The 21,045-nt window shown below is 44.1% G+C and overlaps 1 protein-coding gene across 1 annotated transcript in view; it reads right to left on the reverse strand.

Moving 5' to 3' along the window:
• LOC120936488 (coagulation factor VII-like) overlaps positions 1-20,435 on the reverse strand; it is a 31,418-nt gene extending 10,983 nt beyond the window's left edge. Inside the window, exons 1-6 of the mRNA XM_040348872.1 lie at positions 20,332-20,435; positions 14,673-14,748; positions 11,981-12,135; positions 9,713-9,737; positions 5,886-5,999; positions 4,473-4,607 (exon numbers count right to left, since the gene is read on the reverse strand). Of these exons, the coding sequence (XP_040204806.1) occupies positions 4,473-4,607; positions 5,886-5,999; positions 9,713-9,737; positions 11,981-12,135; positions 14,673-14,739 (496 nt within the window). The 5' untranslated portion in view covers positions 14,740-14,748; positions 20,332-20,435. The remainder of the gene's footprint in view (positions 1-4,472; positions 4,608-5,885; positions 6,000-9,712; positions 9,738-11,980; positions 12,136-14,672; positions 14,749-20,331) is intronic.
• Positions 20,436-21,045: the final 610 nt, after the last annotated feature.

A 21,045-nucleotide genomic window follows, 5' to 3' on the forward strand; every position in this document is an offset into this window, starting at 1 on the left:
CTCGCTCCAAGCCGGGAGACGAGTGGTCTATGACTAGGAGGTCGTCCAGGTATGCTAGGATCGTGACCCCTTGGATCCTTAGCTTGGCTAGGATCGGAGCTAGGACCTTCGTGAACACCCGGGGGGCCGTAGCCAACCCGAAGGGAAGCGCCACGAATTGGAAGTGACGCGAAGCCACCATGAAGCGTAGATATCTTTGATGTGGCTGATAAATTGGAACATGAAGGTAGGCATCCTTTATGTCTATGGACGCCATGAAGTCGTCCTTCTGGAGTGTGGCAGCTGCTGACCGCACGGATTCCATCCGAAATGAGCGGATCTTTAGATATGCATTTACCATCTTTAGGTCCAAAATTGGCCTGACATCTCCATTGGGGATGATGAATAGGTTGGAGTAGAAACCCAGCCCCTGTTCCAGGCTGGCCGGAATCCGAGGCGGATCGTTTGGAATCCTCGACTCCTGGAAATGAGGAGGAGGAAACCTTAGGAAATCTAATTTGTAGCCTGTGGCCACGGAAGACCGTACCCACTCGTCGGGAATGCTGGCTTCCCAAATCTCTGAAAAGAGTCGCAGCCTTCCCCCCACCTTCGTGGGTGGGGGCGCCCCTTCATAAGGTTGGCTTGGGGGCTGGTTTTGCTGGTTTGCGAAACCACTGCCTTTTGCCTCTAACAGCCTGTCCTTGTGATTTGCTGTTGAGCCGAAGTTTGCTTTTGCAGGAGGCCGTCGATACTGCTTGGCATTAGAGGGCCCCTGCCCAGGGGAATACTGTCGTTTAAACGCAGGCCCCTGAACCTTCTTCTTAGTTGGCAAGAGAGTACTCTTGCCGTTTGAAATGGTCTGAATGTATTTATCTAGGTCTTCTCCGAAGAGTCGTCCTCCATGGAAGGGGAACCCTACCAGGAGCTTCTTGCATGGGGGCTCAGCCTCCCAGCTTTTTAACCATAAGAGTCTTCTCATATGGATAAGGGATAACGATAAACGTGACGCTTGCTGGATAGAATCCTTGATTGCGTCTACCGTAAAACATATGGCCTTAGGGACATCCGAAAATTCTTCTGCCTGCTGGGCAGGAATAAGTTTAAGCATCTGCTTAAATTGATCCGATAATGCTTGAGCGACCCCAATCGCAGCCACAGCTGGCTGTACTACTGCCCCTGCAGTAGTGAAGGAGTTCTTAAGTAGTGCTTCCAAGCGCTTATCAACTGGATCCTTGAACACCTGTATGTTTTCTACAGGGCATGTTAACGATTTGTTAACACATGAGATGGCTGCGTCCACTGCAGGAGTAGCCCATCTTTTGGAAAATTTTTCTTCCATAGGATATAGGACAGAGAACTTCTTAGGTGGTAAGAAGATCTTATCTGGCTTGTTCCAATCTTGGAACAAAACTCCCTCTAATAGAGGATGGATCGGAAACACAGCATTGCTTTGAGGCGCCCTCAGTGAACCCAAAGCTGAAACCGTCGATACCTGGAGATCTGGTACTGGCAAGTTGAATGCCCTATGGACCAAGTCCGACAATCCTTGAATCCACCAGCTCTCCCTCAGGGAGACTGCCCCAGACTCCTCTGTATCCGGATCTTCGATCCCTGAACCTACTTGGTCCTTGTCCAAGAGGTCGTCCAATTCCCCTGAGGAAAGGACCTCCTCTTCTGAGGGTCCGCGCTCGGGCGACGGAGATCTATTCCGCTTACTGCCCCGCATAGCTGCGGCTATCATTTTACCCATGCTTTTCTGCATCTCTTTTAAAGAGGTGAGTAATACCTCCTCCGTGACCATCTTAGGGTTGGACTGACCCGCGTCAGCTCCAGCCCCAGATCCCGATGGCCCCAAGGCTCCCTGTGGGGAAAGCAGCGGCATAGCATTGTCCGAGACCTCAGACTCTCTGGGGGAATCCCCACCTCTTGTACCCTTGTTTTTTGATGCCATGGTACAATACCGAGGTACACCTGCTACTTATTGGTACCTGGGACTTATAAATAGTTAAATGCCCAAACACCTGTTTGGGGGATAAAAAATGCTTCCTCTCCCCTAGATGACACTTCTCTTTTTTTTTTTTTTTTTTTTTTCAAAAAAAAATCTTTTTTCAAATCTAGGAAAGAAAAAACATTCTGTCCCCCTGAGTAGTATTGCAAGAAAAACTATGAGATGGAAAAGAAACAGCCTATTCCTAGGCTTGAAAACAGTCTTTCTGAAGACTGCAATATTCTTTCTGGCCACTGTGTGTCCTCGGCGCCCCGTGCTTGCCGTTCTGGTCTTTCCTCCTCAGTTCCAAAGTATTGAATGAGCTATATGGAACAAACAAGGAAGGAACGCCCCTTCCTTAAGCCACTGACCCGCCCTTCCCCCCCAGCAATCTCAAACAGGAAATGCCCCTCCCGACAGGGGGGGGTGGGGTTGGGAGGAAGGGACCTCTCTGCTCCAGCAAACTGCAGCCATGAGGAGGTCAGCGTTTTGCCTGCTTTGCAGGCCGTGAGGAGGAAGACTGAATGGAGCATCGCCTGGAGGCTTGCAGGTAAGCACAGCTCTCTGACACACACATATATTTTTATATAACACAGGCCCCACTCAATGCTTTTCCAACACTACAAGGGAGGTCACATCTTATGGGGAATAATACATATAGAGCCATCCTATCTTTATGATATGTGACTAGTTTGCCAGATGCAGTGCATAACTTTAGGCATGTCCCCTGTGACCCCCCAGAAAAAACCTGCTAAGAACCAAGTTCCGCAAGTTTTCCCCTCACTTACCTGCTCCATGCCGCAGGACTTTGCCAAGCAAGAGGCCCAATCTTCCCCCATCTCGGTGGGGATGTCTAGACCTTCAGGCCCTGGGTTCCTATGAAGGATCCACTGTCCTGGGCCCATATAGCACTCTGGCAACAGAAACATTAGGCACCCAAAGGTTTCTAAGTTCTGGGCCCAGGGTCCAGCTCTCTAAAAAGAAAAGCATTATGGGCTATACCCCAAGGGTTTGGGGTCCGGTTACTGACCACTTTAGCGCTGAGGCTTTTTTGGACAGAACCGGTTAGCTCACCTAATCCCAAGGATGTGGAGGCAAGCTAAACCATGACTAACACCTAAGACACTGGCGGAAAAACTGAGGTACTCCTCCTATGGGAGGGGGTTATATAGGGAGGGGCATTTCCTGTTTGAGATTGCCAGTGTCTACACCTGAAGGTACTCCATATAACCCATATAGTAATGAATGCCGCTCTGTGTCCCGTGATGTACGATAAAGAAAACAATGTTAAGTGTATGTTGGAATGATAAAGTTTCCTTTATATGTAGCAGGTGTGTTTAGTTTAGTTTATTACATGTTCAGTGGTAACAAGAACACCAAAGACAAATTGTGTGAGTAAGCATGAGGGTGACCAAAATGATGTGAACAGATAGGTATGAGAAAGGGAATTTGATAAGAAACTAGGGAAGAACTGCTGGAGCAGATGCATATTTCCAAGTATTCTGGAAGTACCATCAGCCAGGTTGGCACAAAAAACAAAGATATTAATAGCAGAATAGCTAGAACATCAAGGCCCAGATTCTCAAAGGGCTTACGATGACGCAGCGCCATGTACGCCGTCGTAAGTCCTAATCTGGGCCGTCGTATCTATGCGACTGATTCTTAGAATCAGTTACTCATAGATATCCATTCGATCCGACAGGCGTAAAAAAAAATGTTTTTCCCCAAATTAGTTAGATACGCAAATTCCAGAACGTACGCGCGGCCGACGCAGTAAAGTTACAACGTTTACGTTAGGCTTTTCCCGGTGTAAAGTTGCCCCTGCTATATGAGGCGCAGCCAATGTTAAGTATGGCCGTCGTTCCCGCGTTGAAAATTTATAAAATTACGTTGTTTGCGTAAGTCGTCCGTGAATGGTGCTGGACGTAATTTACGTCCACGTCAAAACCAATGACGTCCTTGCGACGTCATTTAGAGCAATGCACGCCGGGAAATTTTGGGAACGGCGCATGCGCAGTTCGTTTGGCGCGGGACGCGCTTCATTTAAATGAAACACGCCCCCTACCCGCCGAATTTGAATTCCGCCGGGTGATTTACGCTACGCCGCCGCAACTTTACAGGCAAGTGCTTTGTGAATAAAGCACTTGCCTGAAAAACTTGCGGCGGCATAACGTAAATGAGATACGTTACGCCCGCACATTTTTGCGCCCATTTACGAGAATCTGGGCCCAAGACTTCAGTATTCCTTCAATACGGTAAGTGGAAAAAGCAGGTGGGAAGGCCAAGTTGACTATTGTAGCATAACAACTTTGTCCCTTCATTTGCTTACAGCTCTGAATCATGGACACTTGGCATCAAGCATAGCCAATCAGTAAAGTTTCACTTTAGCAAAATTATCAACCATTTACCCTAATCAGAATTATAATTGTATCTATATAAAGGGACAAAGGTAAAGGGCGTTGTGTTCCATTTATAGTTGCACAACTTAGGCATCTATCCAGCTTACCAGCTGGGGCACATTTCTTGCCATCGTCTTCCAGGGTGTAGCCATTTGCACAGGAGCAGGTCACGCTGAGTGCTCGGGGGGTGTCTGTGCAGTACTGCCAGCATCCTCCATTCTTATACCAGCACTCCTGTCGCACTAGTAAATAGAAAAACAAGGCAATTTTTACAGTTATCAAGTTAACACGTACTAAAAGAAGTATATTGAATGCCACTGCCGACTTCCTGCTGAAAGCGCTACTTGTTTGGCTGTCATGCTGAGCCAATGGCTTCCATACTTTGTGAGTAACGGACTTGAAACACATATGCAGATCAGGATTATTATTATTATTATTTTTCTATACGTAATATTAATCATCTCTTCAAAGAACTTATTATATTATTATCCAATAAAGTGTCCAATAAACCTCATTGTCATGTAAATAAATAAATTATATAAAATTGTGAGATTCTTTTGAGCTCATCAGAAAAGAATATATATGAGTTGAAGGTGGTGTTCATTGCAGTTATGGCGTGCAGTCATCATTCAGATGTTGAGGGGTTCATCTTCCCGATGCAGCGCAGATGCTCTCATTTGCCATAGATTTTTAAGTTGAGATAATGGGCATGTTGGTTATCAGTGTGAGGAAGAACTGTAAAAGGGATGGTCAATGTGAAAGGGATGGTCAATGTGAAAGGGATGGTCAATGTGAAAGGGATGGTCAATGTGAAAGGGATGGTCAATGTGAAAGGGATGGTCAATGTGAAAGGGATGGTCAATGTGAAAGGGATGGTCAATGTGAAAGGGATGGTCAATGTGAAAGGGATGGTCAATGTGAAAGGGATGGTCAATGTGCAATAGTCTCACAGGGTGGGTGTTGGACCAAAAAGGGGATTCTCATTAGTTCGGGAAAAAAGATTCAAAAGTGCTTGGCAACAAACATGTCAAATTGGCTTAATAGAACAAGATGAAGGAAAAGTCGGTTTAACTAGAAACAAGTTGTTCTGTTAGTTGCAACTACTGACTTCATTGGTGGCCAGGTAAATGAGAGCACTTCCCCAAATCAGTAAGCTTCACATGCATAATATCCTCTCTGTCACGTTACACTATGTGGACATGCTCTGAAAGTTAAAATGTATGTCTTAGATTGCCTGAGAGAAAATCAGCTTCCCTTAGTTCTGCCAAGTGCCCATCCAGTTGGGGTGGTCACCTCCAATTAGTCCAAGGGACAGTGCTCATCAGTAATTAAGATGCAAGGTTTTGATGCAACACATGTGAAGAGCATTCAGCACTCATAAAGTGCAGTGAAATTTATTTTGTAATGAAAATTACAACAATTTGCAGCCATCTCTAATACACAGAAAGAATGATTGAATGAAGAAGAGATGCCTGTTTATCATATGAGCTTTCATATAAACATAGAAATAGTCCACTTACCATTTTCACAGTGTCTCCCAGCATAACGAGGGGGGCACAAGCAAGTATATGTGTAGTGATACTGTTGGCAGATTCCTCCATTTTGACATGGGTTTTCTTTGCATGGGCTAAGATCTACAAAGGTGCAATACAACAGTATTAAAAAAAAAACCCACTATAAACATATATCACTAATGGCATTTTATCTAAATATTTTTTCTATTAACCGCTTCCAGCCAGAAGGCCTTAGGTTGAAGCAGTGGCGGCTGGCGATCAAAATTTTTGGGGGGGCGCAAAAAAAACAAAACAATTACAGCCTCACTGTGCCCATCAATTGCCACCACTGTGCCCATCAAATGCAGCCACTGTGCCCATCAAACGCAGCCACTGTGTCCATCAATTGTCGCCACTGTGCCATCAAATGCAGCCACTGTGTCCATCATTTGTCGCCACTGTGCCATCAATTGTCGCCACTGTGCCATTAATTGTCGCCACTGTGCCATGCCATCAATTGTCGCCACTGTGCCCCTCAATTGCCGCCAGTTTGCCACCTCAAAAACAGCCAGTTTGCCCTTAAAAATGCCACCAGATTGCCCCCTCAAATACCACCAGATTGCTCCCCCGCCCCCCGCCCGGCACTTACCTTTTTCGGGCCAGCCATCCTCCCTCCACTGTCCCTAGATGTCTTCTCCCGCCCTCGCTGTCGCTTCAGCCAATCAGGTTACCGGTAAGCAGACCCGGTGAACCTGATTGTCTGAGACGCGTGTCTGTGTTAACCACGTCCCCTGGTTAACTATTTGGAAGCCAATTAGAGCCGCTGGCTCTGATAGACACTTCAAAAGCCAACCAACTGCTGTTATTCAGATGGCCGGCGCTCACCAGGGGGTCAGCCATCTGAATAGTGGGCGGCAGAGGCGCCGGTAACAATACATGGATTCATGCAATGCATGAATCTATGTATTGTAGACTTGAGTGATGGTGCAGGAGAGAGGCGGCGGCGCTCCTGCGCCCACTATTGACGCACCGCCACTGGGTTGAAGTGGTGATATCTGGATGAGGCCTGCAGCTACATATATCTTTTTCAGTTGGTGATTTCCTCTCTTGTAAAAGCCATCCTAGCAGCTAGATGGCTTTTACAGGCAGTGGGAGGAGACGGCTCCACCGCCTGGCTCTCCCTTGCAATCGGGGACCCAGAGACCCAATCCAGCGGCAGCGCTGGATTACCATAGAGCTCTATGATCCTGAGAGGCTGAAAGCGACAAACAGCTTTTTATTAATCTCATGCTTTCCAGGGTAGAGGAGATATCTCAGGTCTTATTGACCGCCAGATGTCTTCAAAAAGAGGACCTGTAATGCCTTATTCCTATTACAAGGGATGTTTACCTTTGTTGTAATAGAAATAAAAGTGTTAAAAAAATGAAAGAGACAGTGTAAAAATAAAACATAATAAAATAAATAATAATAAAAAAGTGTTAAACCCCCCCCAACCCCTTGTGCTCGTACGCAGAAGCGAATGCATACGTAGGTCGCATCCGCGTATGTAAACGATGTTTGCACCACACATGAGAGGTATCGCCACTCACGTTATAGCAAGAGCAATTATTATAGCACTAGACCTCCTCTGTAACTCTAAACTAGTAACCAGTAAAACATTTGAAAGCGTCTGTAGATTTTTAAGATTTTTAAGTACCGTAGCTTTGCGCCATTCCAAGAGTGTGCGCAATTCTAAATCCTGACACGTTAGGTATCTATTTACTCAGCATAACATCATATTTTATATTTTACAAAAAAATTGGGTTATATATTTTGGAGCAGATCCACAAAAGGATTACGCCGGCGTATATACTGTTACGCTGGCGTAATTTTAAATTTCCCGCGTTGTATCTTTGTTTTGTATCCACAAAACAAGATACAATGGCATCTGGGCTCGATCCGACAGGCGTGCGTCTTAGTACGCCGCGTTGAGTATGCAAATTAGCTAGTTACGGCGATCCATGAACGTACGTCGGCCCGGCGCATTTTTTAATGTCGTTTGCGTTCGGCTTTTTCCGGCGTATAGTTAAAGCTGCTATATGGTGGTGCACTCAATGTTAAGTATGGCCTTCGTTCCCGCCTACAATTTTGAATTTTTTACGTCGTTTGCGTAAGTTGTTCGCGAATAGGAATTTGCGTAGAATGACGTCACCGTCGTAAGCGCACTGGGATAGGATACCCCCACAGACAGCGCATGCGCAGTTTAAAAAAAAACGTTGTTTACGTCGGGTCACAACGTATTTACATAAAAAACGCCCCCATCACTTTCATTTGAATTCCGCGCCCTTACGCTGCATCAGATACACTACGCCGCCGTAACTTATGGAACGAATTCGTTGAGGATTCAAACCAAAAAAATTTAAGTTACAGCGGCGTTGTGTATCTTAGATACGCTACGCCCGGCGCAATTATGCGCCGTTGTATGTGGATCTACCCCTTTTTGTTTTTGCATTAAAATTCATTAAAGTGAATTTTTTTCAAAATAATTGCATTTGAAAAATTGCTGCGCGTATACCTTATGACATAAAAAATGACAACCACCGCAATTTATTCTATAGGATCTATGCTAAATATATATATAATGTTTGGGGGTTCTGAGTAAGTTTTTTAGCGGATAAATTATGATTTTTACATGTAGGAGACAAATGCCAGAATTGGGCCGGATGGAAAGTGGTTAAGATAATCAGATGTGCCATAAAAACACATGATTAAAGGCTTTATAATACTGGTTCTTTGAAGGTGTTAGCCAGAGAAACGTCTCTTTATTGAACTCCATTTTCATCTATAAAGAACCCCTTTTTTTGGAAATCAATGTAAATGTAATATATATTTTATATGTATTTTTCTAGTAATTCTTAGTGTGGGTTTAGACTTTTTGCTTTTAAATTTACAATAAACAAATGAATTAAATTAAAGGATATATATATATATATATATATATATATATATATATATATATATATATACACACAGTATATAAATATATATTACCAGTTTAAAAAATATATACAAATTTTGTTTGAGTACAGTGTTGCTTGACAGCACAGTTATCAGTTAAAGTAACGCAGTGGCAAATATCAAATAATAATCTTCTAGAGCTCAAGTGGTTAAGTTGTTGCAGAAACCTAAGGCTCCGTACACACGAGAGGATCGATCCGCTGAAATTGATCCGCGGATCGGTTTCAGCGGATAGATCCGCTGGTGTGTACGATCCAGCGGATATTTATCCGCGGATATATTTCGGGCCGACCGATTTCCAGCGGATAAAAATTTCTTAGCATGCTAAGAAATCTATCCGCTGGAATCAGCTCCGGCGGATCGATCCGGTGGTCTGTACAGACTCACCGGATCGATCCGTCCGAACCCATCCCTCGCATGCGTCGTAATGATTTGACGCATGCGTGGAATTCCTTATATGACAGCATCGCGCACGTCGCCGCGTCATCATCGCGGCGACGGCGCGACACGTCATCGCGATGGGAATTCGGCGCGGATTTCGATCCGATGGTGTGTACACTCCATCGGATCAAAATCCTCAGAGGATTTATCCGTGGAAACGGTCCGGAGGACCGTATCCGCGGATAAATCCTATCGTGTGTACTAGGCATAAGTCTGAGGTTTCTACATGAGAAAGGGAGCTGCAAAACAAGATAGTCTACTCTGCTTTCTCTTTTGATAGCCCACAGTGTTCTATGAGTATTTTGTCATGTCAAAAATGTATATAGGTAATAAAAACAGATTTTAAATATTAGTTAAAACATTTAAGAAAAAAATAACATAACATTTCCAAAAACTGAACAGTTTCCTTCACTTACCTTTATAGTGATACCAAAACTCTGTCTACAATGTATAAGAAAAGAGACACAGTCTATGTCAGAAAGGGAAAATAAAATGCAATTGCACATAAATCAAAAGAGAAGGGTTTCCTTAACCTTAATAAAGAGGAACTGCAGTCTGCTCACATAATTTGTAATAAAAACATATTTGCCATTCTGAAGCTTCCCTCCAACCACTTTGCACATTATTTTATATATACTGTAATTCTGTACTTGCCAAATTTGCTGCAGAAATCTCCCTTCCGCTATTTTATCTGTGGGCAGCTGAAGCTGCTGCCTGTTCACTTCCTGGATTTACACCGAGGCACACCTCCAGCTCTGTAGCTCTCAGTGGCCCTCTTATGACTCATCCCCCTCCCTTTCTGGCAACTTCTCACAAGAGTGAGAGAGAGGGTTGTACATGATGTCATAAGCCTAGGCTTTTTACCAGGCAAGAAACAGGAAGTGGTCTGTATAAGGTATTTACTGGCAGGAAAAAAAATGTTTTACTATTTAAAGTTAAAACAACAAGGGCAGAAGATTTAAAAGATGGAAAGATGGAAAAATTACTGAAGTTCCGCCTTAAGGAGGCACGGTTATCATTTTTATTTCTCGAGGACTCTTAGGTAGGTCCCAGCTCTGCCTCCTTTACAACATAACACAGTATTTCTCACACTTTATTTTCTCTATGTAAAATAAGAAAAGCAATCAACAAGTCAAAAAAAAAAATCCCTAGGAGGTTAAGGAAATGATTTATTGTGCCATTGTCTATGTATCTGAATCATCCGCTTTGGATTTTCTAATTTTTATTCAGCCTAAGAAGAGGTGACTATCTAATTGAGCCCTTGTTCACACTGGACGCGGCTTTGAAATCGTTAGAAAGCAGTATGTCCATGTGACTTTGAAAGACATCTGTGTGGCTTCAAGCACAGATGTCTATTGAAGTCCCACCTGAAATTGGCAAAAGTGGTGCAGGCAGGCCCGGATTTACTCCCTTTGTCGAGTCCTTCAATGCCGCCCCCGCCTGCGCAGTACAGGGGGGGACATTATCCGCCGGGGGACTTTTTCGGCAGGACACTGGGAAGCAGGGGGGATGCTGCTGCCGAAAATGACATTGAGAACTGGGGGGGTGCTGCTGCTGAAAATTACATTGAAAACCATCTCACCTCCTCTTCCCTCGGTTTTCTTTCCTCTCACCATCCGTGACATGACATGGGGGGAAATGTAAGTGTCCTCTCCTGCACCCACTGCCGCCCCGAGGCCTGGCCTTGTTGGCCTTGTCTGGAATCTGGCCCTGGGTGCAGGAACTACTTCCACATTGCACTGATTGGAATAGTGCCATTGCTGGCAAAAGGCTGCGACTTGTCATGCGATTTGATCTGCCAAATCACATAACAAATTGGTTCAGTGTGAACGAGGGCTGAGTCTTGCTGGTTGGTAGACAGACCATGCTGATTTCTAGTTTGTTTATGCATTTAGTTTTTCCCTACACCCAGTATTGCTGTTACTCTCTGCTGCCAATAGGTGTCACTAGTACCTTTGACAACAGAGTGAGAGATGAGAAAGGGCTCGGGCATCGGCGCTTTACTGTCTTTTTTTGCGGCGCTTTTTGGTCGCTAGCGGAACACTTTTAAACGCCCCGCTAGTGGCCAAAAAAGGGTTAAAAGCGCCCGCAAATTGCCGCTACAGTGGCGCTGCGCATTGATTTCAATGGGCAGGGGCGCTTTAGGAGCACCCAGGCTTTCACACTGGGATTGCTACTGAGGTTTTATTCAGACGCTTTACAGGCTCTATTTTTAGCGCTAAAGCGCCTGAAAAACGCCTCCAGTGTAAAAGGGGTCTAATACTCTATGAATATTTATGTTACCCCTGGTCAACCAGTAGGAGGTTTATTGCTACAGGTGCATGCTGGGGGGAAGAACAGCATAAATAATTGGGTACTTTTTGCCTGTACTGAGGTCTATGGATGCGTTCAGAGTGTTTACAAGCCAAAAAGGGTTTTATGCATTTCCTACCTTCTATGTGTTGCTGTGAGGAATGAAATCTTTAAAAAAAAGTTCTTAAAGTGACTTTTGCTAAATTATAACACATCCTCCTCTTTTCAGGCATGGACTGGGAAAGTACTAGCCCACTCTTTCTCTGGGGATACCTGACATGCATCCAAGGGTTGGGATGGGGGGGATGCTACAGATGTATTCTTGGATCTTTGTGTCCTATATACATTAACGTTTTTGTTAAACCTTACTCAATGGTTTGTATTTCACGTACCGTTTTCTCCTGTGATTTAAAAATTTCTCGAGCTTCCTCTCTAGAACATGTTTCTTCATAACATTCCCGCTCTAGGTTTCCTGGAAGAATTTCCTCTAGGAAATGGTTGGCACGTTTTCTCAGCACGTGATGTGCCTTCTCCCTCTCTATGAACACTAGATGTAGCAAAGAGAAATTAGGCATATGGAAAAAAGCTAGCACAGATTTTTGCATAATTTGCATAGTGCTGATAAGCATTTCTTCCCATAAACCACCAAATATAATACTACATGATTATTGTAACGGAATGACCCGTGACACCCAGAGACTTTTGAAGGATGGGGGGTACTCCTGTGCCAGCGTCACTAATGACTCTTGGGTCTAGGGTCACCCTGTGCCCCTTTTGGGCATAGGGTGACTGAGAAATTTTAATTATAAATTACATGAGATGGGACATTACTGATAATTCATGTATTGCAGGAGATCTGGACATATTACAGGTGATTTCATGCTGACCCCCAACCGGTCAATAAGAGTGTCTACTTCAATGCTTAACCTAGGCTGTTGAGATGCTAACTAAGTACGTCTGCTCCTAAGACCTTTCATTGTGTGAAGATGCTATTGATTATAGATATGTGTTGTGAATTAGCAGTCTAATGCCGCGTACACACCATCACTTTATGTGATGAAAAAAAATGACGTTTTTAAAAACGTCACTTTAATTGACTGTGTGTGGGGGAAAACGTCGTTTTATGTCTTGTAAAAAACGACCAAAAAAAATTGAAGCATGCTTCAATTTTATGTGTCGTTTTTTAAAAGTGCACTTTTTACTTCACAGAAAATGACCGTGTGTAGCAAAAAACGTCGTTTTCTAAGACGTTTTTTCATCCACGCATGCCCAGAAGCTACTTATGAAGCAAGCTTCAATGGAAAACGTGGTGGAACGTAACCTCACTTTGCAAGAACATTGTGAGAAAAACGATGGTGTGTAGGCAACTTCGTCTTTGAAAATTGAAGTTTCAAAAACGTCATTTTTTACTTCACAGAAAGTGTCGTTTTTTTTCATCACATAAAGTGATGGTGTGTACGGGGCATAAAGGTCAGACGTCTGACTTAAGGAATGTGTATTATGAAGTAAGTGAGAACAGCTTGGCGGAGCCATGCTGTCTGGATAATGTTTAGTAATTAGCCCATCTGAAGGTGTATTGAAGCCCCATTGTGTGATGCTGGGGGCGGAGAGTTTCATTGTCACTGTAGCATGCCTGTACTGCATAAAAAGCTGAGAGAGTACTATTAAAGTTCGTTCATACATTTTGAAACCAGAGACCAGAGCTTGTGTTGTCTCGGTTATTCTGGAAAATGGGATGGATCGATGCCTGTCAGATTGTGGAGTGTCAGATAAGCTGACGTGGGCGATGGAATGGGAATATCGTAAACGGTGGTGACCGTTACAATTATATAGTTGGAAGTGCAAGGCCACAGCTTTATTGATTTACAAAGCGTATTCGTTCCAATGATAATGTCCAAATGATAACTTACAATTACAGTAACCAAAACGAACCAGTGGCAGCCACAGCTGAACTATGGGCAAGCCAAGTCGCATGGCCAAAAAGTCTGTCCTAAACAATATTTTAGGGAAGACATCTATTAACAAAGGCCTGTTGAAGGTTTAAATCATTGGAAATTAGACTGCTTACAAGACAAACCCAGAGCTCCCAACTGTCCCTGAATTCGAGGGACTGTCCCTCATTCAGAAAAAAGTCCCTCTGTCCCTTTTTCTTCCTCATTTGTCCCTCATCTTGGTCTGATCTATATAGATGCATACCTCCCAACATTTTGAGATGGGAATGAGGAACACCTACTAACAAACATATATAGGCATAGGACACACCCCCACTGCCACGCCCCCTTAAAAGGAGAATTAACCAAAAAAAGGTCAATTAAATCCAAAAGAACTTTTTTTTACCACTACTATTTCTTTTTATTGGCTTTTTAAAATGTACAAATGCAGGAATTTAGAAATTGGGTGAAAGATAAATAGTGTATTTTATATACAACTATATAGATCAGACCAAAATGAGGAGGAAAGAGGGACAGAGGGACATTGCTCCAAAATCAGAGACAGTCCCTCAAAATCACGGACAGTTGGGAGCTACATAAAATGCACTACTTATTTATCAAAACGTTTTTTACAGTGCTAAACCTTTCATCCAATTTCTAAATGCTTCCAAGCATGTGTCGATTTGATTCTGAGCATGCGCGGGTTTGGAACCGATGCTTTTGCATACTAACCGTCGGTTTTGACCTATTGGTTACCAGTCCATCAGTTCAATTTTAAAGCAAGTTCTAAATTTCTGGACCGAAGGATAACGGACTGATGGGGCCCACACACGGTCAGTTTGGACCGATGAAACTGAACTTTAGTCCGTTCTCATCGGTTTAGACTGATCGTGTGTACAGGGCCTAAGTTGTTACCAGAACGGTAGTCCCTATTGGAATATTTCATCTTTACTTCTTTTTTGGCAGAAGCTTTAACATTGGGATTTCTCCTCACATTGTAACCTGGTGACAATGGGAGTAGGAATCTCCCCACTGAACCTAGACCAAAAGAAAAAACTCAGATATTCTAAATCTTACTCTATATAAAAAATAAAAAAAAACAACCAAAATACTTTGCTATTAGATATAATTTAAATCTATCATTTAATCATACCTTTGTAACACGATACGTTGGAAAGCAGTAACAGAGTAACATAAAGGATGTGGCTTAATATTTTCATTCTTCCTGTCTGTAACATAGAATTTGTATTACATTCAAGTCAAAGTAATAGTGTTTATTAGTGCTACTGAATATTCTTGATAGTTCTACATTTCTTCTATAAATCAATTAAAGAATTATAAATGACCACAAGATGGTAATGTAACATCTTTATTATAGAGACAATACATTTTTTGCAATGTACTGTATTCTAAAAAACACAACCAGAGATATGATTTGTGGAAATACTATGTTACCTTTGGGTTGCTCTCACACGTATGGTGTAGATTTTGTACACAGGAATAATAACTTTTGTGTTGCCCAAGATTCTCATCCAGGCAGTTTGAAGGGCTTGGGGGTGCCTATATCATACTGGATTTTCAGTTTCCTCAGAGACTGGTACCATCGGATTTGGGTCCTAGAGGCGGGAGACTTTGTAGAGACTTTAGATAGTTGAAGCCTCAAATCCAGGGTTCATGTTTTGCCAGCAAGGTGTTTGGAGGGTTTTTGTGAGGAAATTGACTGTAGGTCATAGCTCCACCCCAGCGGGGGTGAGCGCGGGACTTTCGAGGGGTGAGGTAAGTAAAACGGGGGCTCGGGGTTGCGGTGCTGTCGGATGTTTTTTCAACTTAATGCATAGGATGCATTAAGGTGACAAAACATTTACCTTTACAACCCCTTTAAGCCAAAGTGGGTTTGGCCAAATTGATGTTGCTGACACCATCGCCCTGCCCCCCAGTGATGCCGAATCTGCTCCCAGACAGCCGCCCGCAGCTCTTGGATGGCAAATTGTTTGTGTGTGACTATCTTGGGTTTGTGTGCGTGTCCGTGTTTCAGTCTGCCTGAAACCCAGACACAAGATTCAAAACCCAGACTGTCTAGGTCAGTGATGGCGAACCTTGGCACGCCAGATGTTTTGGAACTACATTTCCCATGATGCTCATGCACTCTGCAGTGTAGTTGAGCATCATGGGAAATGTAGTTCCAAAAAATCTGGGGTGCCTAGGTTCGCCATCACTGGTCTAGGTGAATCTCGGACAGGTGGCTGAACCCAGCAGACATTTGGAGCCAGTGCAGCTGGGAGCTGCTAGGTGTATGTTTGAGAAGACTGTCTGGAGGAGACAGACAAGGGACCGAGGACTGAGGTCAGAGCAGTGGCGCTGCAAATGTAAATTAGGAGGCTGATGAGCATTTGTTTTCTGGAAAATAAATGCTCAAAAAAGCCTTGCAAGGGAAAAACTTTGTTTTAATAAAGGTGGGCAAGAAAAGCCCATAAAAATAAGATTTCAATTGTTGCCTGGCTGCAACTGCCATTGACCCTCTGGCATGATTGCTTTGAATCACTGGCACAGCAAGAATGCACAGCAAGCTATGCCGTGTGTCTACATCTACCTCTATAGTCTGCCTGTACACAGCTTGGGGTTGATGCAGACACCAAAACAAAGGCAACCTGCATGCAGTATGGAGGGCCTGTGCCCATCTGAACAAGGCCTAAGGCCCCTTTCAGACGGACGGCAGTTTTGCCGCAATTAAAAGCATGTACTTTTTCAGTGAAATTCAAGGCTCTTGGCACTGCGTTTAGCTGTATTTGTTATTACGTGCGGTTACATGCGGCCGCGTTTAGCATTTCCATAGCAACCCTTTTTATTTTTTTTGGATTATGATGTGCTTCCTGTTGTTCTTTTTTTTTTCTCACGCTGCTATCCGCAGTTGACACAAAAGACTGCGATTACCTGCGGTTAAGTGCATATAGCTGCGCTAAATTGCACCTGGACGCATTCAATTCTATATTTTCTATTCTCACCAAACCGCATGCAACAAAATCGCAGCTAAACGTTGTGTGTGAATGGGGCCATAGGAAAGTATTGTGTGCTTTTAGCTGCGCTAGAAAACTAGAAAATCCACAGCTAAAAGCACCATTCTATCCGTCCGTGTGAAAGGGACCTAAGGCTTTCTGAATTTTTCTGACTTTCCTGATGGAGTCGTGACTCAGAAAGCACTGAAGGATAAGAGTCAGTCATTTTTTAAAAGGGGACTAGCAATGACAGTTTTACTTTAACCACCTCCCACCCATGTTATAGCTTAAAGACGGTGACAGCGCAGGGCTCACACTGTCTGGAGGGCAGCTATGGATGTCTTCCCATGATCTCGCCTCCTGTGCGCCTACTACAGTGCGCATTGGCTTGGATCAGTGCAGCCCCAACAGTGCCCACAATTGCTGACAATTTGTGCATATCAGTGCTGCCTATCAGTGCCACATATCAATGCAGCCTCATCATTGTTCATTAGTGCAGCCTCATCATTGCTCATTAGAGCAGCCTCATCATTGCTCATCAGTGCAGCCTCATCAGTGCCCATTAGTGCAGCCTCATCAGTGCCCATTAGTGCAGCATATCAGTGCCAATCGATGCAGCCTATCAGTGCCAATCGATGCAGCCTATCAGTGCCAATCGATGCAGCCTATCAGTGCCAATCGATGCAGCCTATCAGTGCCAATCGATGCAGCCTATCAGTGCCAATCGATGCAGCCTCATCAGCGCACAGTGAAGAAGAAAAATTACTTATTTATGACATTTTATAGCAGAAACAAAGAAAAACATATTAAAAAAAAAATCTTCAGTCTTTTTTCATTTGTAAAGCAAAAAAAAAAACACAGTTGTGTTTAAATACCACCAAAAAAAAGGTCTATCTCTCTCAAAAAATGTATTTTAAATTTAGTTTGGGTACTGCGTTGCATGACCAAATTGTCTTTCAAAATGTGACAGCGCTGAAAGCTGAAAATGTGCCTGGACAGGAATAGGGTTAAAGGGCCAGATTCACAAAAGGGATACGACGGCGTATCTGCTGCACCTTTTACAAAGTGTAAACTTAGTACACCATGTAAAAGTATACCCGTCTTTCCCGCGTCGCTTTTGAATTTTTTTAAAAAAATAACATTTCCCGGCGCAAGTCTTTTTTTCACATCGCGATTCACATAACGTCGGCGCGTCGTAATTTCGCGCAAAGAACGTCGGGAAATTTGCGTCGGGAGCATGCGCAGTACGTCCGGCGCGGGAGCGCGCCTAATTTAAATGGTACCCGCCCCATTTGAATTGGCCCGCCTTGCGCCGGACGGATTTAGGATCCAGGTAAGTGCTTTGTGGATCGGGCACTTAGCCCGAAAATTTGCGGCGGTGTAACCTAAATCGGTTACGTTACGCTGCGCCCGGGCTACGTGAATCTGGCCCAAAGTGCTCAGTAGGCGTTAAGCTATCGAATAATACAAATTAAAAAGAATCCTTAAAGCGGGAGTTCACCCATGTGTTAAATTTTTTTTTTTCTCCCCTTAGATTCCTGCTCGTTTTGTCTAGGGGAATCGGCTATTTGTATTAAAATATGAGCAGTACTTACCCGTTTTCGAGCTGCATCTTCTTCCGTCGCTTCCGGGTATGGGTCTTCGGGAGCGGGCGTTCCTTCTTGATTGACAGTCTTCCGAGAGGCTTCCGACGGTCGCATCCATCGCGTCACTCGTAGCCGAAAGAAGCCGAACGTCGGTGCGGCTCTATACTGCGCCTGCGCACCGACGTTCGGCTTCTTTCGGAAAATCGTGACGCGATGGATGCGACCGTCGGAAGCCTCTCGGAAGACTGTCAATCAAGAAGGAACGCCCATTCCCGCAGCCCATACCCGGAAGCGACGGAGAGGATGCATCTCGTAAACGGGTAAGTACTGCACATATTTTAAAACAAATAGCCGATTCCCCTAGAGAAAACGAGCAGGAATCTAAGGGGAGAAAGTGCCCTCTAAGGGTGAACCACCGCTTTAAGGATTCTCACGGCCTTTAGGATTAGGATTCTATTTTTGAAAATGGAATTTTGTAAAATGATGAAAGAGCAGCAGAGGTCAAAATATGAAAGCATACAGTAATGAGATGCACCATCAGTCTTTATTACCCATGATGCCCCATACACGTGAACAGTTTTCCGTCGGAAAAACTGCGTTGAGAGATTTTCATCTGGAATACTGACCATGTGTATGCTCCATTGGACTCTTTCCCACAGGAAAACTGCCAGAAAAAAAGAAAGCAGGATCTCTTTTTTCCCATCAGGAAAAAATCCTAGCGGGAAAACCGTTTGTCTCTATGCTTTTCCGACGGGAAAAAAAACATGCATGCTCGGAAACAATTTGACGCATTCTCAGAAACATAGAACTTCATTTTGTTGGCTCGTCGTAGTTTTTTACGTCACCACGGTCTTGGCAGTCAAAAGTTCACCGGCCTTTTGTGTGACTGTGTGTATGCAAGGCAGGCTTGAGAGGAATTCCGTCTGGAAAACCATCAGTTTTTTTCCCCGACGGGAAAACCTCTCGTGTGTGCGGGGGATGAGTGTTAGTATAAGGCAAAGAGCAGTGTACAAAGTACAGTGTCCTTAGCAATCAAACAGAATTCCTTTTTCACTAATGGAATGCTCATTGCGTGATATGTGTTTATGGAATCTGCACATTTTAATTGCTTTCTGCACTACTTTATTAGAAAAAAAAAAAAAAAAACTATAGATATACCAAAGTGCCATATAACATAATACGTGCCTATAAACTTTAGTAGCCAGATTCAGAGAGACTTAGGCTGGCGTATCAGTAGATACGCCAGCCTAAGTCTGAATGTGCGCCTGCGCTAATTTAAGCGTATTCTGGTAACCAGATACGCTTAAATTAGGCTCAGATATGAGCGGCGTAAGTGTCTTACACCCTCGTATCCTAAAGTGTAATTTTTAGGCTGACCGCTAGGTGGCGCTTCCATTGCGGTCGGCGTAGAATATGTAAATCAGTAGATACGCCTATTCACGAACATACGCCCGGCAGACGCAGTACAGATACGCTGTTTACGTAACGCATTAGCGGCCTAAAGTTATTCCATCAAATAGATGGAATAGTAATGTTAAGTATGGCCGCCGTTCCCGCTTCGAAATTCGAAAATTTGCGTAAGTCATCCGTGAATAGGGATTTACGTCGTTTACGTCCACGTCGAAATCAATAGGCCTGTGCGGCGGACTTAGCCGCAATGCACACTGGGAAATGTAGGCGCACGGCGCATGCGCAGTTCCAAAAAAAACGTCAATCACGTCGGGTCAAGCCTAATTAACATAAAACACGCCCCCTCAGCCTATTTTGAATTACGCACTCCTACGCCCGCCCGCTTTAGGCTACGCCGCCGTAACTTAGCAGGCAAGTACATTGTGAATCATGTACTTGCCTCGCTAACTTACGGCGGCGTAGCCTAAATGCCATAAGCTACGCCGCCGCAAGTATGCGCTCGCCATCCTGAATATAGGATTGAATGCTACATGTTCAGCCTAATGTGTCTGTGCCAGGGAAACCATGCTTTAGATGTTCTCCTTAAATCCCTGGGAATGTTATCACAGAATAGTATCACAGTTTTTATAGATGCCCCTTTCTTCAAGGTCCAAACAGTACTGCCTGGACCTTGAAGAAGAGGACATACCCGAAAACTTGTCCTGAAAAATTCTATGTTAGCAAAATAAAATAAAGTATCACGGACAATACTCAATTTTCTCTGTCACAATTGCACTGATACGGCTACAATCACCTCAGTTTATAGATGTAATCCATCACATACCTTGGTGGGAGTGCTGTGGAGGGTCTTGAGGTAGGCTCTTTAGTCACTGTTCCTGTAATTCATGTAGCTTAGCACTACCAGTGGGCAGCACTCCTGTGGTCTGCAATCACCCCTAGTTAATCATCATCCCAGACAAATATTGACAGGGGACAGAAATCAAACATGCGCTATTGAATCTTGAGCAAGTGGTCATTGAGGGGGAGTGAAGGGTGAATCAGTAATGTAACACTAAAAAATATTGATGATTGTGGGGAAATGGGAGAAAAATACAGGTGTAAGTACTCCGTATGAAAGTTATAAGGCTGCATACACATGAGCACATATCTGCTGAACATTTGCGGTATTCAGAGACTGCTAAACACCACCTCTGGATTCAACAACAGTCTATGCTATGGCCACATACCAACTGGCTGATTAGCTGCAAACACTGGGGTAGATTCAGGTAGGGGCGCGCACTGATACGGCGGCTCAGCGTATCGTCTTTACGCTACGCCGCCGTAAATTACAGGAGCAAGCGCTGTATTCACGAAGCACTTGCTCCATAATTTGCGGCGGCGTAGCGTAAAAGGGGCCGGCGTAAGCGCGCGTAATTCAAATGATCCGGTAGGGGGCGTGGATCATTTGAATTAGGCGCGTTCCCGCGCCGAACGTACTGCGCATGCGCCGTCCCTAAAATTTCCCGACATGCATTGCGGTAAATGACGTCGCAAGGAC

This window comes from Rana temporaria, chromosome 4 (assembly GCF_905171775.1).
Source record: "Rana temporaria chromosome 4, aRanTem1.1, whole genome shotgun sequence".
NCBI lineage: Eukaryota > Metazoa > Chordata > Amphibia > Anura > Ranidae > Rana > Rana temporaria.